Raw genomic sequence first — 15,612 nt, forward strand, 5'->3', positions numbered from 1 at the left:
ACACTGCGCGTCGCCAGGGCAACCGTGCGGCCCCGCCCCCGTCGCCTGCTGAGAGGAAGGACGCGAGGGGGAGGGCGGCGACGGGCGGGTCTTTTCTCAACTTTGCGCCTGTTGCTGCTGAGCCGGGCGAGAGGCGAGAGGGCTCGCGCGCGGCTGAGGCCAGGGACGGAGTTTCCGCGCGAAGGGACGGAGAGCTCCGTGTCCCGTGTGCCTCCACTCGGCTGGCCGCCCGCCCGAACTTCTCTCTGGTATCCCCCCTCAGGGACCTCGCGCGCGGCCCTCGCCTCCCGGCAGCGCCCAACTTCGCAGCAGATCGCCTTTCCGGGTGGGTTGGCAGCCAGTGGGGCGGTTGCCCGGGTAACGCGGATTCGGACCCGGGCCCAGGGCCTGCGCGGCGCGGGCTGGGAGGCCGCGGCCTTCGAGGGAGCGCGGGGCGGAGCCGACCACCTGTGCGCACCGCCCCGGGAGGAGGTGCCGCCCGCTCGCCCCCGCCCCCGCTGCGGCCGTCGCCGGGGAGGCAGCGCCGTCCCGCGCCCCCGGACCGCTCGCCATGAAGCCCAACTTCTCTCTGCGACTGAGGATCTTTAACCTCAATTGTTGGTGAGAGCGCCCGCGGGGTGGGCCGGGGGCCACAGCTGCATTCGCACCCACAGTCTGAGGGAGGAGGCCTTCCTCACATCCGGGCCACGGCTCCACCGTGCCCTAAGGTGTCCGGGTCCGGGGGGCATCCGCATCTCCAGGCCCGCAACTGGTCCCAGCTCCGGTGGTGCACGGAGAAGCGGAGCGCCTCCAGCCGTCACCTCCCCCGACCCTTCTCGTCCTCAGGGGCATTCCCTACCTGAGCAAGCACCGGGGTGACCGCGTGAAGCGCCTGGGAGACTTTCTAAACATGGAAAGCTTCGACCTAGCTCTCCTGGAAGAGGTGGGCAGGGCAGAACTGGTGTGGAACCCTGGCTGGGACGGGGGCGGCTGGGGGCACAGGAGAGGACTTTTCCCCGGGGTGGGGGAGGGGGGGAGAAGACAGGCAGGCATCCTCACCCCTTCCCTCAGGTGTGGAGTGAGCAGGACTTCCAGTACCTGAGACAGAAGCTGTTGCCTACCTACCCCGCCGCACACTACTTCAGGAGGTGAGAAACCTTCCTGTCTGGAAGTCTGTTCTCAGACCTGGAAGCTCTTGGCCCTGCCAGCCCCTCCCTGCCCCACCTGCGCCCTCCTCCGTCTTCCCGAGTCCTCTCCTCTGTGTGGGTGCAGGACTAGGTGGAACCGGGAAGATCCTATCTCTTCAGCCCATCCCAGCCTTACCAAGTCACACTCCATTGTATCTCCCCACAAAGGCTGTTGCTTTGAGATTTCCTCTGGTGCTGATCTCAGCAACAGAGTGAGGAAAAAGTAGCTGATACAAGCTGGGTGACCAGGGAGAAGAGAGCTGGGTATTTCTCTTCTGCTTTTCTGGCTGTTAACCAGAACTTGGTTTACAGTGGCGTCATTGGCAGTGGCCTCTGCGTCTTCTCCAAACATCCAATTCAGGAATTCACCCAGCACGTCTACACCCTCAATGGGTACCCCTACATGGTAAGCCTTAGATCAGATTTCTTCCACCACCCTCTCCCACCCCCCAGTACCACACGGTAAAGGAGGCAGCCTTTCTTGGGCTGCAGGAACGGGCAGAAGGAGGGTGGCAGTGCCCTGAGTTCTAGCTCCCTCCTGCCTGCAGATCCATCATGGAGACTGGTTCTGTGGGAAGGCTGTGGGTCTGCTGGTGCTTCATCTAAGTGGATTGGTACTCAATGCCTACGTGACCCATGTGAGTGAAGCTGGCGGGGCTGGGACAGGTGGCCTGGTCCTGGGAGGGAGAGATGGGACTCCTCTGGTTGGGCTTCCTGGGGGTGAGGTGTGGGGGCAGGATCTCCTAAGGTCAGTAGGCAAGGTTTGCCCATCTTTTAACCAAGTACCATGCTAAGTAACAGACACCAGCATGATTCAGACCTGTCTTTGGGACCCCCCGTCTCAACTGCTATAATCTGACCTATCTTGCTCAGCTCCATGCCGAGTACAATCGACAGAAGGACATCTACCTAGCACATCGTGTGGCCCAAGCTTGGGAACTGGCCCAGTTCATCCAGTGTGTGAGCCTGGGCTTGACAGGGGAAGTGGGATGGGGTCAGGGGTTGAGGGGTGGCCAGGGCCCCACTTCTAGGTGGGCACAGCTGGTCAGGAGAGAACTCCTGCCTCACCAACCTGGTTCCCCCAGCCACACATCCAAGAAGGCCGATGTGATTCTATTGTGTGGGGACCTTAACTTGCACCCAAAGGACCTGGGCTGCCGCCTGCTGAAGGAGTGGACAGGGCTGCAGGATGCCTACCTTGAGACCCGGGACTTCAAGGTGAGGACCTGCCTGATAATTTCCATGTCTACACCCCCAGCTTCTCTCCTCCTCCTCCCCTGTGTCCTAGCATGAACCACTTATTCGCCTAGGGCTCTGAAGAAGGCTGTACGATGGTACCTGAGAACTGCTACGTTAATCAGAGGGAGTTAGAGCCATTTCCCTTTGGCATCCGCATTGACTATGTGCTATATAAGGTCAGGCCGTCTCCCATCAATGTGTCTTCACCCACTGTGTCTCTGTCTTTCACCAGCTTGTGCTAATCTTTTGTCCATCTGGTCTAGTCATAGATTACTGATGGCTTGAGAATGAGAAGAGGGCCTCAAATATGTTTCTCTCTGGCCCTTACTTTTCCTAGGCAGTTTCTGGGTTCTACATCTCCTGTAAGACTCTGAGAACCACTACTGGCCATGATCCTCACAGTGGCACCCCCCTCTCTGATCATGAGGCCCTGATGGCTACTCTCTGTGTGAGACACAGCCCCCCCCAGCACACCCCCAGCCCTACTCACGGTAAGACACCCCCACCCTCTCCCCAGGTCCCTCCCCACCATAAGGCGGCTCCTCCACTCTGACCCTCTCTCTCCTGCCCCACTACCCTGCCTTGTTCTAGGACCAGCAGAAAGGTCGCGGTTGATCAGTGTGTTAAAGGAGGCCTGGGCAGAGCTGGACCTGGGCATGGCTCAAGCTCGCTGGTGGGCCACCTTCGCCGGCTACGTGATTGGTCTAGGGCTGCTCCTTCTGGCATTGCTGTGTGCTCTGGCAGCTGGGGGAGGGGTCAGGGAGGTTGCCATAATGCTCTGGACTCCCAGTGTAGGACTGCTGTTGGGGGCAGGTGCAGTCTACCTCTTCCACATGCAGGAGGCCAAGGGCTTATCTAGGGCCCGGGCTGAGCTCCAGCATATGCTGGGAAGGGCAAGGGAGGCCCATGACCTGGACCCAGAGTCTCAGGCAGCCCTGTTCCTGGGACATCAGGAGGGGGACAGATCTGAGGAACAATAAAGCTTGACACTTTTGTGGCTCTGTGTTTTTGTTGTAGAAGCAGTGATTGGGTCAAGGGTCGGTCAGTGTGACTATCATAATATAAACTGTCAGGCTCCTATACATCTGCCCTCCCTGCATCTCACCTGCAGGCAGCCTTAGGCCTGTGTGTGACAGGAACATTTTTATTGTAAACAATGAGGCCCCTCCCAGGCAGCCCAGATGAACAGGGTGGCATAGTCCTCGGGTGAGGTGGTCTTCCTCATAGGGAAGAGGGCAGGCAGCCGCCCCCCCCCCCACCCCCCACTTCTAGCCCTGGGCCCCCGGCTCTGAGGCCAGCTCACTGAGCCTGCATTCCTCCTGGAAGCGGATAAGTGCATCTCGCTGGTTCACCACATCCAGCAGCTTCCTCAGGACCTGGTCCTCAGCCTGCCGGTCAGCAGGGGTCTTCAGGAATTCTGAAGAAGAAGACAAAGCTTAGAGAACAGGGAACCGGACAGGGAGGCAGGAAAGGCACAACCTAATACTGGCCTATGTGACTTCCACAACTAGGTAGGGTAAGTTTCCTCATCTGTAAAATGAGGAAGAGCACTGTAAAAAAAAACAACAGTGGTTTTCTAGCCTTGTTTAGTAGTAGCACCATTTTTATTTTAGTTTAGATTGATTGGTTTGTATATATACATATATATGATACATATGTATACATGTAATATGTAATTATATATGTGTGTGTGTACACATATACATATGTATGTATGTACATATGTAATTTCCATACTCAACGTGGGGTTCAAACTCATGACCTCGAGATCAAGAGATGCACGTTCTTCCACCTGAGGCAGCCAGGCACCCCAGCAGCAGCACCATTTTTAAAAGCAATCTTACATAAAAGCTTAATTGTGCAGCCCTGATTGCACTGAAGGCAGAGTAGGGGCTTGAAGCCCCATTCTCTGGCTTCCTCCTGAAATGTTTCAGAGGCACTCAGACTAGAGGACCACATTGCTTGATCAGTGTCTGAGGTCACAAGGCTGCAAACACCAGCCTCATGATGTCCGCCTCTCTCTACACCCCACCTACCTTCCCGGTTCATGTAGCCTCGTAGCTCCTGGTCCAGCTGCCACTGTTGGTCCTCCAGTTTCAGCTCCTGCACCCTGTGGAGGGCAGAGATTGAAGAGGCACGGCTGTCCCAGGTGCCCAAGTTGCTGGCTGGGGTCTGGCTAGTGCCACTGTCCCCACCCCCTTCCCCTTACATGATCATGAGCTCAGCCTCCTCCGCCACTAGGCTGTTTTTCTTCTCAACGAGCTGTAGCAGCTGTTCTAGCCACAGTGTCTTTTGCTGTTCTGGGGATGCTGATGGGAAGGAAGAGTGGGGGGTGGTGGTCAGGCAGTCCCTAACCAGGGTCACAGCTGTCAGGGGCATGAGGAGTGGAGTCTGCTGGAAGCAGGGCCTGGTGGTGTGAGGGACTGCTGGGGCTGAATGCACGGCTAGGAGGCAGAGGGGTGTCCCAGCTTGTTCTTCCTATCTTTACTCACTGCTCTGGCTTCTCAAGGCCAGCTCCAGCTTCATGCCCTCAGCCTCCAGCTCCCTTAGAGCGGTCTCAATTTCATTTAGTCGCCGCTGGACAGCCTGAGGGGTGCAAGACAGGAGGCCCAGGAGTCTTTGGATTGTTCAAGAAAGAGCACCGGAGAAAGTCTGATCCCACGTCAGAACTCTGACCCTATCAGAAATTCTGCAAACCCCTAGACCCCTCACCTGGGCCTTGCAGAACCGCTTCATCTCCTCCTCCCTAGCACGGCGCAGCAGGGTCCGACGCCATGTTGGGTACTTGCTCATGGTGCCTGAGTTCTTGGCCAAGATCTTCAGAGCCTATGGCAGGGTCAGGCCGGTCAGGGGTAGGGCCTGGCCCCACTGTTGGACAGGGGCTGGGGAAGCTTTGTTTGGAAGGGACCAAAGCTTCCTGAGCTGGAGGTAAGTAGGGTAAGTTCTGGTAGAAAAGATAAGAGGCTTAGAGACTGGAGTCACACTGGTGAGAAGACATTCTGAGAAACTGGTTCAAAGGAGGGGGCATTCTATAGGTTTTTCCTGTGGTGGGCTGTGGGGCATATTTGGTGGATGTGTGCTGGCTTCAGTGGAATAGGTGGCCAGGTTCCTCCTACTCACCTGCTCTGTGTCTGAGTCCAAAGTCACAGTTTCCTCTTCCTCTGTTTCTTCCTCACTGGAGGAGGGACTCTGTTCCTCTTCTTCCTCCATAGCCACAGGAACTGAACAGAGTAGACATGGCCTGGGCCCCACACCTCCCTTTCGATTCCCCAGCATTCCCCTTTCAGGAATCCCAGTACCACCCATGGCATCCCCACCCTGGGTGTGCGTGTCTGGGCAAAGCAGTCACCTTGAGGGCTCTGGACTGGCATTCCCCAGCCTACGAAGCTGCCTTCCAAGGCCTGGCGGGCCACGGCAAGGCAGGTGCGGGGAGGCTTGGGTGGGGGCTCCAGTTCCGGGTCAGGGGTGAGATTAAGGGAGGACAGCTGCTGGCGTTCCGGGCTGGAGAGGCGGATCCGCTGACGGGTAGGCCGGCTGGTGCTTGGGACAGGACCAGTCCCCTCCTGGGGGGTGACAGAAGCTGAGGGCCCTGATGGCATGCTGTTTTCATCAGGTGTGGGGAGGCCCTGGAAAAGCCACCATGTAGTCTGGTCAGTGATCTGCCCATTGTGGAGTTGACGCTGCCCCTTTAGATAAATGTGGGTTCTGGCATTCATTCACTTATGCCATTTACTGCAACGGGTCAGGCAGTGTTCTAAACATTTCAGATAAATCAATAAGTAAAATAAAAAACCCTACCTTCATGGAGCTTTTTTTCTGGAGAACATCCAGTTACCCCCAGCAAAGTTAGCTGGGGCTTAGATCCCTTTACTGTTTCCCACACTCCCAACAGTTTCACAGCTTTTACCTGATTCTCAGGGCCTTGGTCACTGCCATCCTCTTTGTGGCCTGTCTGGGGCAGGTGCTGGAGGCAGTAGAAATGTCCTGGGAAGGGTGGAGGAGGGGAGAAGACATAAGATGTAGGCAGCCCAATGCCCAGATACTCAGTTTATCAGGGAAGGCGGGGGTGGCAGGACTCTGGATTTGCAGGTGAATTTCTGCTGGTGTCCTGGTTCCTTAGAACCCCACATTTAGAGATTTGGAGGGGACAGAGGAGACCTTAAACCCAGGGGAACTCAAGTGCCATCTTGAGCCTGTTGCCACCTCATGCCCAGTACCCTACTTCCCCTGCAGTTTCAAGATCCTTGCCCTCAGGCAGGGAGAGGCCCAATGTGTCTGTGGAGATCTCCCACGCCAACTTACCATCTCCTGGGTGCTGCTCATAGCCCCCTGGCCACAGTGTGGCCTCACAGGTATGGCAGCGGAAGCAGCTCCGATGAAAGAAACGGCCATCAGCACAGAGGCGTTCCAGGATGTAGAGGTGTTCCCCACAAAGTGCACACAAGTCCCCAGCACCAGCCTGCACCAAACCCCAGACCACAGGGTCAGCTGGAGTCGAGGCCAGCAGCAAAGATCTTCCCGATCCTTGAAACACCCCTCCTTGCCCTCCCCAGGCCTCTGCCTGCAGACAGGGGCCCCTTTCTCACCTCTTGGTGTTGGGGTGGGGGTGTCAGGGGTACACCAGCCTCTGGGACAGGTAGCTCCTCAGTACTTGGGGTCTTAGCATCTACCTAAGGAGGTAAGTGTTCGGGCAGGGAGGTAGAGGGGCTGGAGAGTGGCTGTATGCAGAGAATAGAAAGGGCTGGAAAAGAAGCAAGACAGGAAGGGAACCCAGATGTGGGGGGGGGGGAGGTGGGGGTGGGTTACAGGGCATGGGGTAGGGAGCAAGACATGGGGGGACAGAACATAGGACAGGACCCAGGGAATACAGCAGGGGACTGTCTAGCCCCTACATGCATTTACCTCCAGGCGCGGCTTCTTGCCACCAGTATCCTCCCCATTTTCCTGCAACAAGTCCTACACTCTAAGCATGGGAGCTCTGAGCCCCCAGCCCTCCCCCGATTCTGAACATCCTCCCATCACCCCAAGGATTCCCACTAACAACGCGCTGCCCAGCTGCAACCCTGCCCAGACTCCCCACCTGGGCACGGGTCCGCTGCAGGGTCCTGTGCAGTTTGCCAAGGAATAGCACAGCACTGGAAGTCCCCAGAGAGCTTTGAGTGACAGAGCCTGTCAGCACGGATGGGAAACCAAAACTGGACCTCCAGAACAGACCGTTACAGTCCAGTCCAGGGTATGTCTCCCAGCTGTCCCTCGGAGTGTGCCTTCCCCACCTCCTTCCCACCCACCTACCCTCCGGGCTACCTGGGTTGTGGGGCATGCTCTTGAAGGCACTGTGGAAGTGGCTGAGGTAGGCAATGAGGCCCAGCGGGTCGCTCCCTGTCACCACTGCCTTTGCGGACAGCACGGGCGTGATGCCCAGCTCATGTTCTGCCATCCTCAGTGCCCAAGCAGTTGCTTCCAGGGCCTCCAACCCCTGCAGCTCTGAGGGCTCCCTGTGGGGTGTCGGGAAGAAAAGCCAATGGGAGACCAGAACCTGACCCCATCGAAGCGGGAGAGGATGGGGAGAGGGCAGCAGGCAGGGGCTGGTGGGGTGTAAAGGGAGCATAGGGAATGGGGGGGATGATTCTCTGCTGTACACACCCCCTCCTGCTCCCCACCCACCCAGTGACAGCTTTCTGGCCTGGGGGGGGGGGGGGCGGGGTGCTCCACCACTCACAAACCTCCCCTACTGAATGCACTGGACTCTCACGAGACTCAGGCAGGGAAGTGACGTGAGCAGAAGGACTACCAGAAACTGGCGGTCCTGGGACTCAACTGCGTAACTCCTACACAGTGGTCTCCCCACCAGTCCACACTGCCTGAGGTGGAAGGAGGAACAGAGGCATGAAAGAGAGATGGACTGCCAGGGACCCCTGAGCCCAATTTGCAACTCACAGCAGGCTGGGCCGCAGCCGGTGCACCAGGGCACACAGAGCCAGCCCGTCAGCCCAGGAGGAAGACAAGTCGGTGACATGGACACCTGGGTACCCAGCCGTCTGCTCCTGGCACCAGCGTAGCAATTCCTCCTGGGTGCCTGTCGACCCTGAGAGAGGAGGCTGTGCTGTGCTGAAGGGCCCTGGCTCAAAGGCAACCCGGGTGATGGGCACGGGGGTCAGTATGGGAGGTGGAGGCAGGACCCACCCCTGCAGGGGCACCAACTTAGTGCTCACTGAGCATCACTGCTTTCCTCCCAATTTTCTCCTCTTGGAATAAAGTGATGAATTAGGTGCAATCACTGCTAAGCACAGAGGGCAGGAGGCTACAAACTGGGGGACAAGGGGGGTCCAGAGACTCAAAGGGAGGGCAGGTCTGGGTCTGCAAGGCTGGAAGGGCAGCACAGCTGCCATCAGCCACTCTGGCTGTCGGGGCGGTAGCGGTTGTTGAAATACTGGTATCGTGCACACAGACTGGCAAGCGGTTACTGCTCAGTGCCCTGCTGCCTCTCCACTCTGCAGGAGGCCCCCAGACGTCCCCACCATCGGCCGTGTCCCAGCGCTCTGCTCCCAGCCTAAGGCTGCAAACTGTGCTGATGGCTGGTGCTTGCACCACACTGGGTGGTAAATATTTGGGACACTGCCTCCGGAGGAGAGCTTGCTCACCTGTGGCTGGCTTTCCTCCATCTATCTTGTCACTCTTCCTCCTCACAGGCTCCTTGGCCAGCACGTCATACAGGTCTCGTACCTAAGGCAGCCCCTTTCAGGTCTCAAGGCAGGCTGACAGTCTGCCTCAGCCCAGTGAGGAGGGGCCTGCTTGGGGTAGGGCTCACCCACAGGGGCAGTGACAGGGCAGGCCTGGAGTCTGGTAGGTGCCAGGGGGTCTGACCTGATTGGGAGTCACGGCCCGGAGGTTCAGGTTGGGGTAGCGGGTGGCTGGGTCCAGCCCATACTGGGCCACGTTGCGGTGCATGTTGTCTGGGGACGTCTGTGAGAGGAGCTGGTACAAGCTCTCCCTGGGGGAGTAAGGGCAAAGGCAAGGGCACAAGCGGGAGCATGAATCAGCACCCATCTCTCAAGAACTACCAGGCCTTTCTTTATCCTCTTGCCCGTGCCCCCCACCCTATTCGCCCAGCACCCCCACCCTCTTCCTGATCCTAGTCCTATTTCTACCCCTGCCCTTCCCACCCCCCAACTCAGGCCTCACCGCTCTGCCAACACTTCTAGGGGCCCAGCACCCCCTGCCCACCGCTTCACCATCCAGGCGGCATCAAAGGCTGCCAAAAAGCCCCGAGCCACTCCAGTGCCCAGGGGCCAGAAGGGCTGCAGGGTCAGAAAGAAAGGAAATGGTTCAGTGAGAGTCTGCTAGGAGTCCCAAGCCCAGGTGCCCCCAAAATCATAGCTGAGGGGACCACACATCACACCAAGCAGCCCTCGCTCCTCCCCACAAAGAGCAAACCTTTTTTTACCCCCTCCTTCCCAGGAGGCAACCTTCCTCTCCCAACCATGGAGCCCCTGTGCCTCCTTACAAGGAGTGGCTGTTTCTGGAAGTCCCTCCTCCTCCCCCAATCAGGGAGCCCTGACCTCCTCACCTCCACCAGGCAGTCCCCCACCAGCCCCAGCAACACGCGGGCACCGTGCTTCTCCTGCACTCGAGCAGAACTCTCTGCCCGCATCATGCTTGTGAAGTCAAAGGCAGAGATGTCAGGCCGCCCGCGGGCGTCCTTGGCAAACTCCAGCTTCCCGAGCTTGCCATTGGTGGCGAAGTCAGCAGCTGCCCGGACAAAGTGCTGCAGAGCCTCGGGCACCACATTGGCACTGCCCAGCAGGCGGTCGGTGTCTGGCCAGTCCTACAGGACAGATCAGAACCAGCAGGGTCAACTGGGCAGCCCATCCCCTTGGGCGGAGAAGGTGCACATACGGAGGCCCTAAGACAGTGCTTCCTCAGACTATATAGCAGCTGAAGACTGAGCTGGACCAGAATGTGAACATCCTGCCTCCCATCCTCCAGCCCCTTCCTCAGCACTCACCCTGCTAGGGGGCTCCCAAGCCCCACCCTGCCCTCAAGGCCTCGTACCATTACTGTTATCATCGTGCACTTGCTTTGGACTGAGTTCTGAACTTCTCAGGCTGTTTCCCCATCATTTAGAGATGACATACCTAACTTCTCAAGGTACTTATGAGAATTTAGGCGAGAAAATCCATATAAAATTCTCAACACAGTACCTAGCACATAGTAGGTTTTCAACTAGTTCATTCAGCAAATATTCACTGAGTGCTGACTACACACCAGGCACCCTTCAAGGCCCTAGGAATCATCAGCAAACAAAAAGGACAAAGAGAAAAAACCCCTGCCCTCATGGAGTTTACACATGTAGTTCCATGACTGGTACAGGGGATGGGAATAGGATTCAGGTTGCCATGGAAATCCCAGGGGAGAAGAGCTCGTTGTGGAGAAAATGTCAGGGCACAGGCAGAAGAGGACAGGCTCCCTCCTCCACACCAGGGGGCAACACTGTGTCCAGGGCTGGCCTCTACCTCTCAGGGCCACTGCCCAGACCCTCCCTGCCAGGGCCCAGGCCTCACCTGACGCAGCACCCCCAGCCGCAGCAGGCACTGCTTCTTGGCTGTCATCACAAAATAGTGGGTGTCATCCTTGTAGTACACAATGTTCTCCAGATCAATGCCTGTGGGTTGGGTGAGGGGGAGGACAAAACAAAGAGAGGTGTGTCTCCTTATCCTGTGTCACCTCTCCAAACACCTCAGCCATGCTTGACCTCTGAGAGCTGGGATCACAGCTTAGACTGCAGTGGGTGTCCCCTGCACATGGGCCCGTGAGTTCTGGTGGCACGATGGATGAACCATCTGTCCTGGGCCTGGGAGGCCTGAGGACTTGGGAGTAAAGAGAGAAACTTGGACAGGTGGCAGCTAGGAGACCTGCACCATGCTTGCAGATGAGAGCCAGGCTTCTCAAACTGGGGTGTGTACACCCCAGGGAGGCATGGCATTGCAAAGCCAAAGTACATCTAGAGCATCTTCTAGAAGAACCACTTTCATTTTTAATCTATATCATTTTTATGTTAAATCATACATAAAGAGGAGCGCCTGGGTGGCTCAGTCAGTTAAGCATCTGACTTTTGATTTTGGCTCAGGTCATGATCTCACGGTTCGTGAGTCAAAGCCCTGTGTTGGGCTCTGCGCTGACGGCACAGAACCTGCTTGAGATTCTCTCTCTCCCTCTCTGCCCCTCCCCTGCTCATGTTCTTTCTCTCTCTCTCTGATAAATAAAACTTTTTTAAAAATTAAAAAAAAAATCATATATAATGAAGCACAAAGCAAAAGCCCATGCATTTGTGAGAGATTTCCGACTTATCATGCCGGATGGCCAAGCGGGGCTATGCCTACTGAATCACCCGGGACACAGGTTCTTTGCTGCCAAGACCACAAAGTTGGAAAGTGTGGGATTACCTGGACTGAGAACAGGGTGGGCAGGGAGAGGAAGGAGCCAGCCCACAGACAGCCAGAGGGAGGGGAGATCTTACAGGGGGAGGTCCCAACCTGTGGCTTTGAGCAGGCTCTGGAAGAAGCTCTGGTTGTAGATACTGGCCACACCGCTGATCTCGGGCACCTGCGTCTCTTCCACTGTTCGCCTGTTCACAAAGTTGGCCGTGATGCCAATGGCCAGTTTGCCACGCATTTCCCTCACTGTGAAGCCTAGAAGTGGACGCAAGTGGAAGTAGGTGCATATTGGCAACAGAATGAGCAGTATGATAGCCTAGAAAGGCCCAGGAGGAGCCCAAGATGCTGACTTCTTTGAGGGAAAGGACCACTCACCTTCAGGGACGAATTTACCTCCAGCAGCAGAGATGAGGACATCAAATTCATAGTTGGCCAGTTGGGCTGGGGGGCTGGGCTGGAGCTGGGCACGCCAGCCACAACCTGGGGCAGGAGGTATGAGAGGCACAAAGGTGTGGAAGTCTGAAGGGGCCCTTACATTCCCAGGACAAGCCAATGAAACAAATGCATAAGGTGCTTTGCAGTTTATGGTTTAGCAAGCAAAGACACGCTATCAAATTACACCTTTACAACAACGTGGAAAGTAGCTGAGGAAGGACATGTTGTACAGATGTTCAAAATGAGGTTCAGTGTGGTTTGTACACGGCCACACTATAGCAAGGGTGACCCAGTGACTCTCAACCCCATCCTTTTTCTTCCATAGACCAAAATACCCTTGGCAGATGGGAATCTTGGGAGCAGAGAAGTACTTACCCTTTTTGGGAGGGGGCTGGAGGCCAGTGAAAGTGACACCCCAATGAATTTCCACCCCCAGGAGTAATGCCACTTTCAACAAAAGCAGCTGAAGCTGTCGGATGCCTGGAAGAGAGAGGAGATTAAGACCAGAGACCCCAGGGCCACACAACCCCACCCCCCAGCACTAGTGTTCTCCTGGTCAGAGCTGGAAAAGGTCTTGGAGATCACTCAGTTCAACTGCCCATTTTACAGATGAGGAACCTGAGTCCTTCAGGTCACCTGGCTGAAGTGAATCTTGTCCACTCGGCCTCTTGGCTGTCTGTCCCAGCAGCCCCCCACGGTCTCTAGACCCAGGCTCACCCGCCCCTCTAGGCCACCACGTGGTGCTCACTGATGTGGTCCAGGGTGCCTGTGCAGAAGCGCCCATAGAACTTCTTGGCGCCGAGTGCTCTCAGGTCATGGATGGTGAAGGGCCAGAGGTGGAGCACATTGTGGCGAGAGAACTTGGTGCGCTTTTCCACCAGCACCACACGGGCCCCCAGCAGTGCCAGCTCCACAGCAGCCCGCAGCCCACAAGGTCCCGCGCCCACCACCAGGCACTGTGAACACACAAGGCAGTACGGGCATGGCATCCCATCTCCCTCCTCTGACCCCCCCTTCCCCAATTGTCCAAGCCCCTTCCCTGGCAGCGCATATCCACCTTGGTGCTGGCACAGGCCCGGCCCTGCTGGTAGTCAGGCTGGCCCGCTCGCTTGTCCAGCTTGGCCCACAGTGATTTGGCACTCCAGTAGTTGAGCTGGGCCTTGATCTTGTGATATTGGGGTAGCCCCCCACCGGGCTCTATCCCTAGGGCCCCGCAGAGCCCCTGGAAGCTGCTCAGCACATCCTGGCACAGCTGGGCCTGCAGGAAGCTCTCGAAGTGGGCATGTGCTGGGTTGGTGGAGGTGGGTGAAGCCATGAGGCCCCTGACGCTCCCAGGGACCGGAGCAGCTGAACAGAGGCAGGCGGCTGCTGGAGAGAAGGAGGGAAGAGAAGGGGAAGAGGCTGGAGGAAGGACAAAAGGAGAAGGATGGGGAGGAGAAAAAAGCAGGCTGATGTCCTCAGGGGGCTCTGGGTCCACCCCTGATTGGCTCTGCTCCTTTCTCCCAGCCCACTCCCAATCTGCTCCAGAGACAATTGCTATCCTTCCACCCCAAGGATTTCACTCCAAGTGAAATTTGCCAAATTTGGAAATGAGAAATCAGCAGTCTTAGGCACAGCGGGCGGGCGGGAAGACAGGGAATCTCCAGCTCAGCTTTCCTTTCCAGGGAGCTCCAATCTCCCCTCCATCTCTGGGGCGCTGGGAGCAGGAATTCTCATCCTGCCTTTATGAGGCCCTGGAAGCTGGGCGTGGGAGAATTTATCTGACGTGGAGAGGGCAGGCAGCCCAGAGGGAGGGTCTTCCGTGCAGACAGGGACAAACCTAATACCTGCCATCCCAGCCACAGAGCACACCGACTGCCCCATCTCACCCCTTGCCTCCCTGTGCGGGCGCCCCTCCATGACCTCAGTGCCACGCTGGGTGTGGGGTGTGTCTTATGCCAGGAGCAAAGTTTTCCTCCTTAGCACTCGTGATTGCCTCCTGGAGAGGGGGAGGCAGCCTCTAACTGCGTAGGTTCCACTTTCCTCCCCGCCAAACCACCTCAACAGCCGGAGGATGTTGCGACTGACTGGGGTGAGGGAGGATTAGGTCTATTTGACTCACTGTGGTCAAAACACTTCCCCTGTGACTGGCTGCTGCTCCAGTGGGCCTCGCGGCCGGTGGGGGGTGGGGGTGACAGCCGGATTCCCTCTTCCCAGCTTCTTCCCACTCGCATCGAGGCCCCGCCCCATTCCCCCGTGCGCCCCGGGCGCGCTCTCCCAGGAATCTCCCCAGACAAGGCCTCTCTTTGTCCCCCTCTCCCTCGCTCGGGCCCCCACACAACTTGAAGGATGTCGAGGGGGCCTTCTCACGCTGGGGCTGGGAGAAAGAAGAGGGTACAGAGGACAGGGCTGCCCCCGGGGAAATTAGGTGACATCAATAGGGACATGTCCTCAGAGATGATCCCCTCCCCCGAACCCACTCGGCCACTCTACCGGTCCCAGCTTGAGCCCAGCGGACCAGGCCGAGGCAGGAGAAAGAAACTAAAGTTACCCGCTGCGTGTCACCTGGACGCGGGCAGCCGGAAAAGGCAAAGGTCTCTCTTGGGGGTAGGGGAAATGGAAGGAGGAAGATCTCAGCAAATGCGTACAGAAGGGGCGACTCAGCCTTCAAACGCCAGGACAAAGGGTGTGCCAGGGGCGGAGCAGTGTGGAAGGATGGAGAGGGAGCTGGACCACTGGCACTGGGGTGGGGGTGGGGGGGGGCATCCACGCTCTGGACGATAAAGTCTGGAGAGGAACTGAGCAGGGCGGGGGGCGAGGGGAGACGGCGGGGACCCGCCAGGCGGAGTTCCCGAGCGCCCAGGATCGTATTTCCCCGGAAGCGAGCCCCACCCTCACCCCCCGCGGGCAGGGGGCGCACAGCTGGCTCCGCTGGACAACTTACCGGGCCTCTCACGAGCCGGGAGGGGCCGCTTCCTGCCCGGCGGGCGTCCCGGGGGTGGGTGGGACGGCGGGGGCGGAGGAAGGGGAGGTGAAGGAGACGCAAGGGGAAAGCGGCGGACGCGGGGCGGCGCGCCGGCTGCGCGGGGCAGGGGAGTTCGGCGGGGTAAGAGCTTTGGCGCCGGGCGCGCGGCCCGTGAGCCTTTATTCGCGCCTCATTAGCATCTCATTACCCCGCGATCTGGGGCCCGGGCGGCCCAGGGCCCGCCCACGCCTGCAGGGTGGTGCCCGAGGGCGTGGCGCTGCGGATGCCCCGTTCCGCTTGGGGGTCGGAGACCCGGGCGGGGCTGGCTGGGACTGAGAAGTTCGGGGTCTGCGCCGCCCGGCGCCCGACAGCGCACCGCGGCCTCCATCCCGGT

At 58.1% G+C, this 15,612-nt stretch overlaps 2 protein-coding genes across 9 annotated transcripts; one reads left to right on the plus strand and one right to left on the minus strand.

The window, feature by feature from the left end:
* Positions 1-489: 489 nt before the first annotated feature.
* Positions 490-3,402, plus strand: SMPD2 (sphingomyelin phosphodiesterase 2). Its single transcript, XM_045499247.1, has 10 exons — positions 490-600; positions 826-922; positions 1,051-1,127; positions 1,479-1,572; positions 1,715-1,804; positions 2,040-2,122; positions 2,252-2,384; positions 2,477-2,581; positions 2,743-2,898; positions 2,996-3,402. Exons 1-10 carry the CDS (start codon positions 551-553, stop codon positions 3,383-3,385), a joined length of 1,275 nt encoding a protein of 424 aa, XP_045355203.1. The 5' UTR covers positions 490-550; the 3' UTR covers positions 3,386-3,402.
* Positions 3,403-3,533: 131 nt separating this feature from the next.
* MICAL1 (microtubule associated monooxygenase, calponin and LIM domain containing 1) lies at positions 3,534-15,305 on the minus strand. Of its 8 annotated transcripts, none has more exons than XM_045499237.1 (25): positions 15,198-15,305; positions 13,332-13,642; positions 13,023-13,230; positions 12,650-12,754; positions 12,215-12,319; positions 11,939-12,094; positions 10,967-11,067; positions 9,973-10,230; positions 9,588-9,703; positions 9,270-9,396; positions 9,047-9,128; positions 8,343-8,490; positions 7,710-7,900; positions 7,486-7,574; positions 7,308-7,349; positions 6,992-7,075; positions 6,708-6,864; positions 6,313-6,389; positions 5,755-6,031; positions 5,526-5,626; positions 5,118-5,231; positions 4,898-4,991; positions 4,615-4,714; positions 4,442-4,515; positions 3,534-3,822 (listed from the first exon to the last, which is right to left on the minus strand). In XM_045499237.1, exons 2-25 carry the CDS (start codon positions 13,587-13,589, stop codon positions 3,674-3,676), a joined length of 3,213 nt encoding a protein of 1,070 aa, XP_045355193.1. In that variant the 5' UTR covers positions 13,590-13,642; positions 15,198-15,305; the 3' UTR covers positions 3,534-3,673. The 8 variants fall into 8 exon arrangements, with proteins under 8 accessions (XP_045355193.1, XP_045355192.1, XP_045355191.1 ...); XM_045499236.1 differs by having other exon boundaries at positions 7,308-7,361; XM_045499235.1 differs by having other exon boundaries at positions 8,343-8,523.
* Positions 15,306-15,612: the final 307 nt, after the last annotated feature.

The sequence above is a fragment of the Leopardus geoffroyi genome, chromosome B2 (genome assembly GCF_018350155.1).
Source record: "Leopardus geoffroyi isolate Oge1 chromosome B2, O.geoffroyi_Oge1_pat1.0, whole genome shotgun sequence".
Lineage (NCBI taxonomy): Eukaryota > Metazoa > Chordata > Mammalia > Carnivora > Felidae > Leopardus > Leopardus geoffroyi.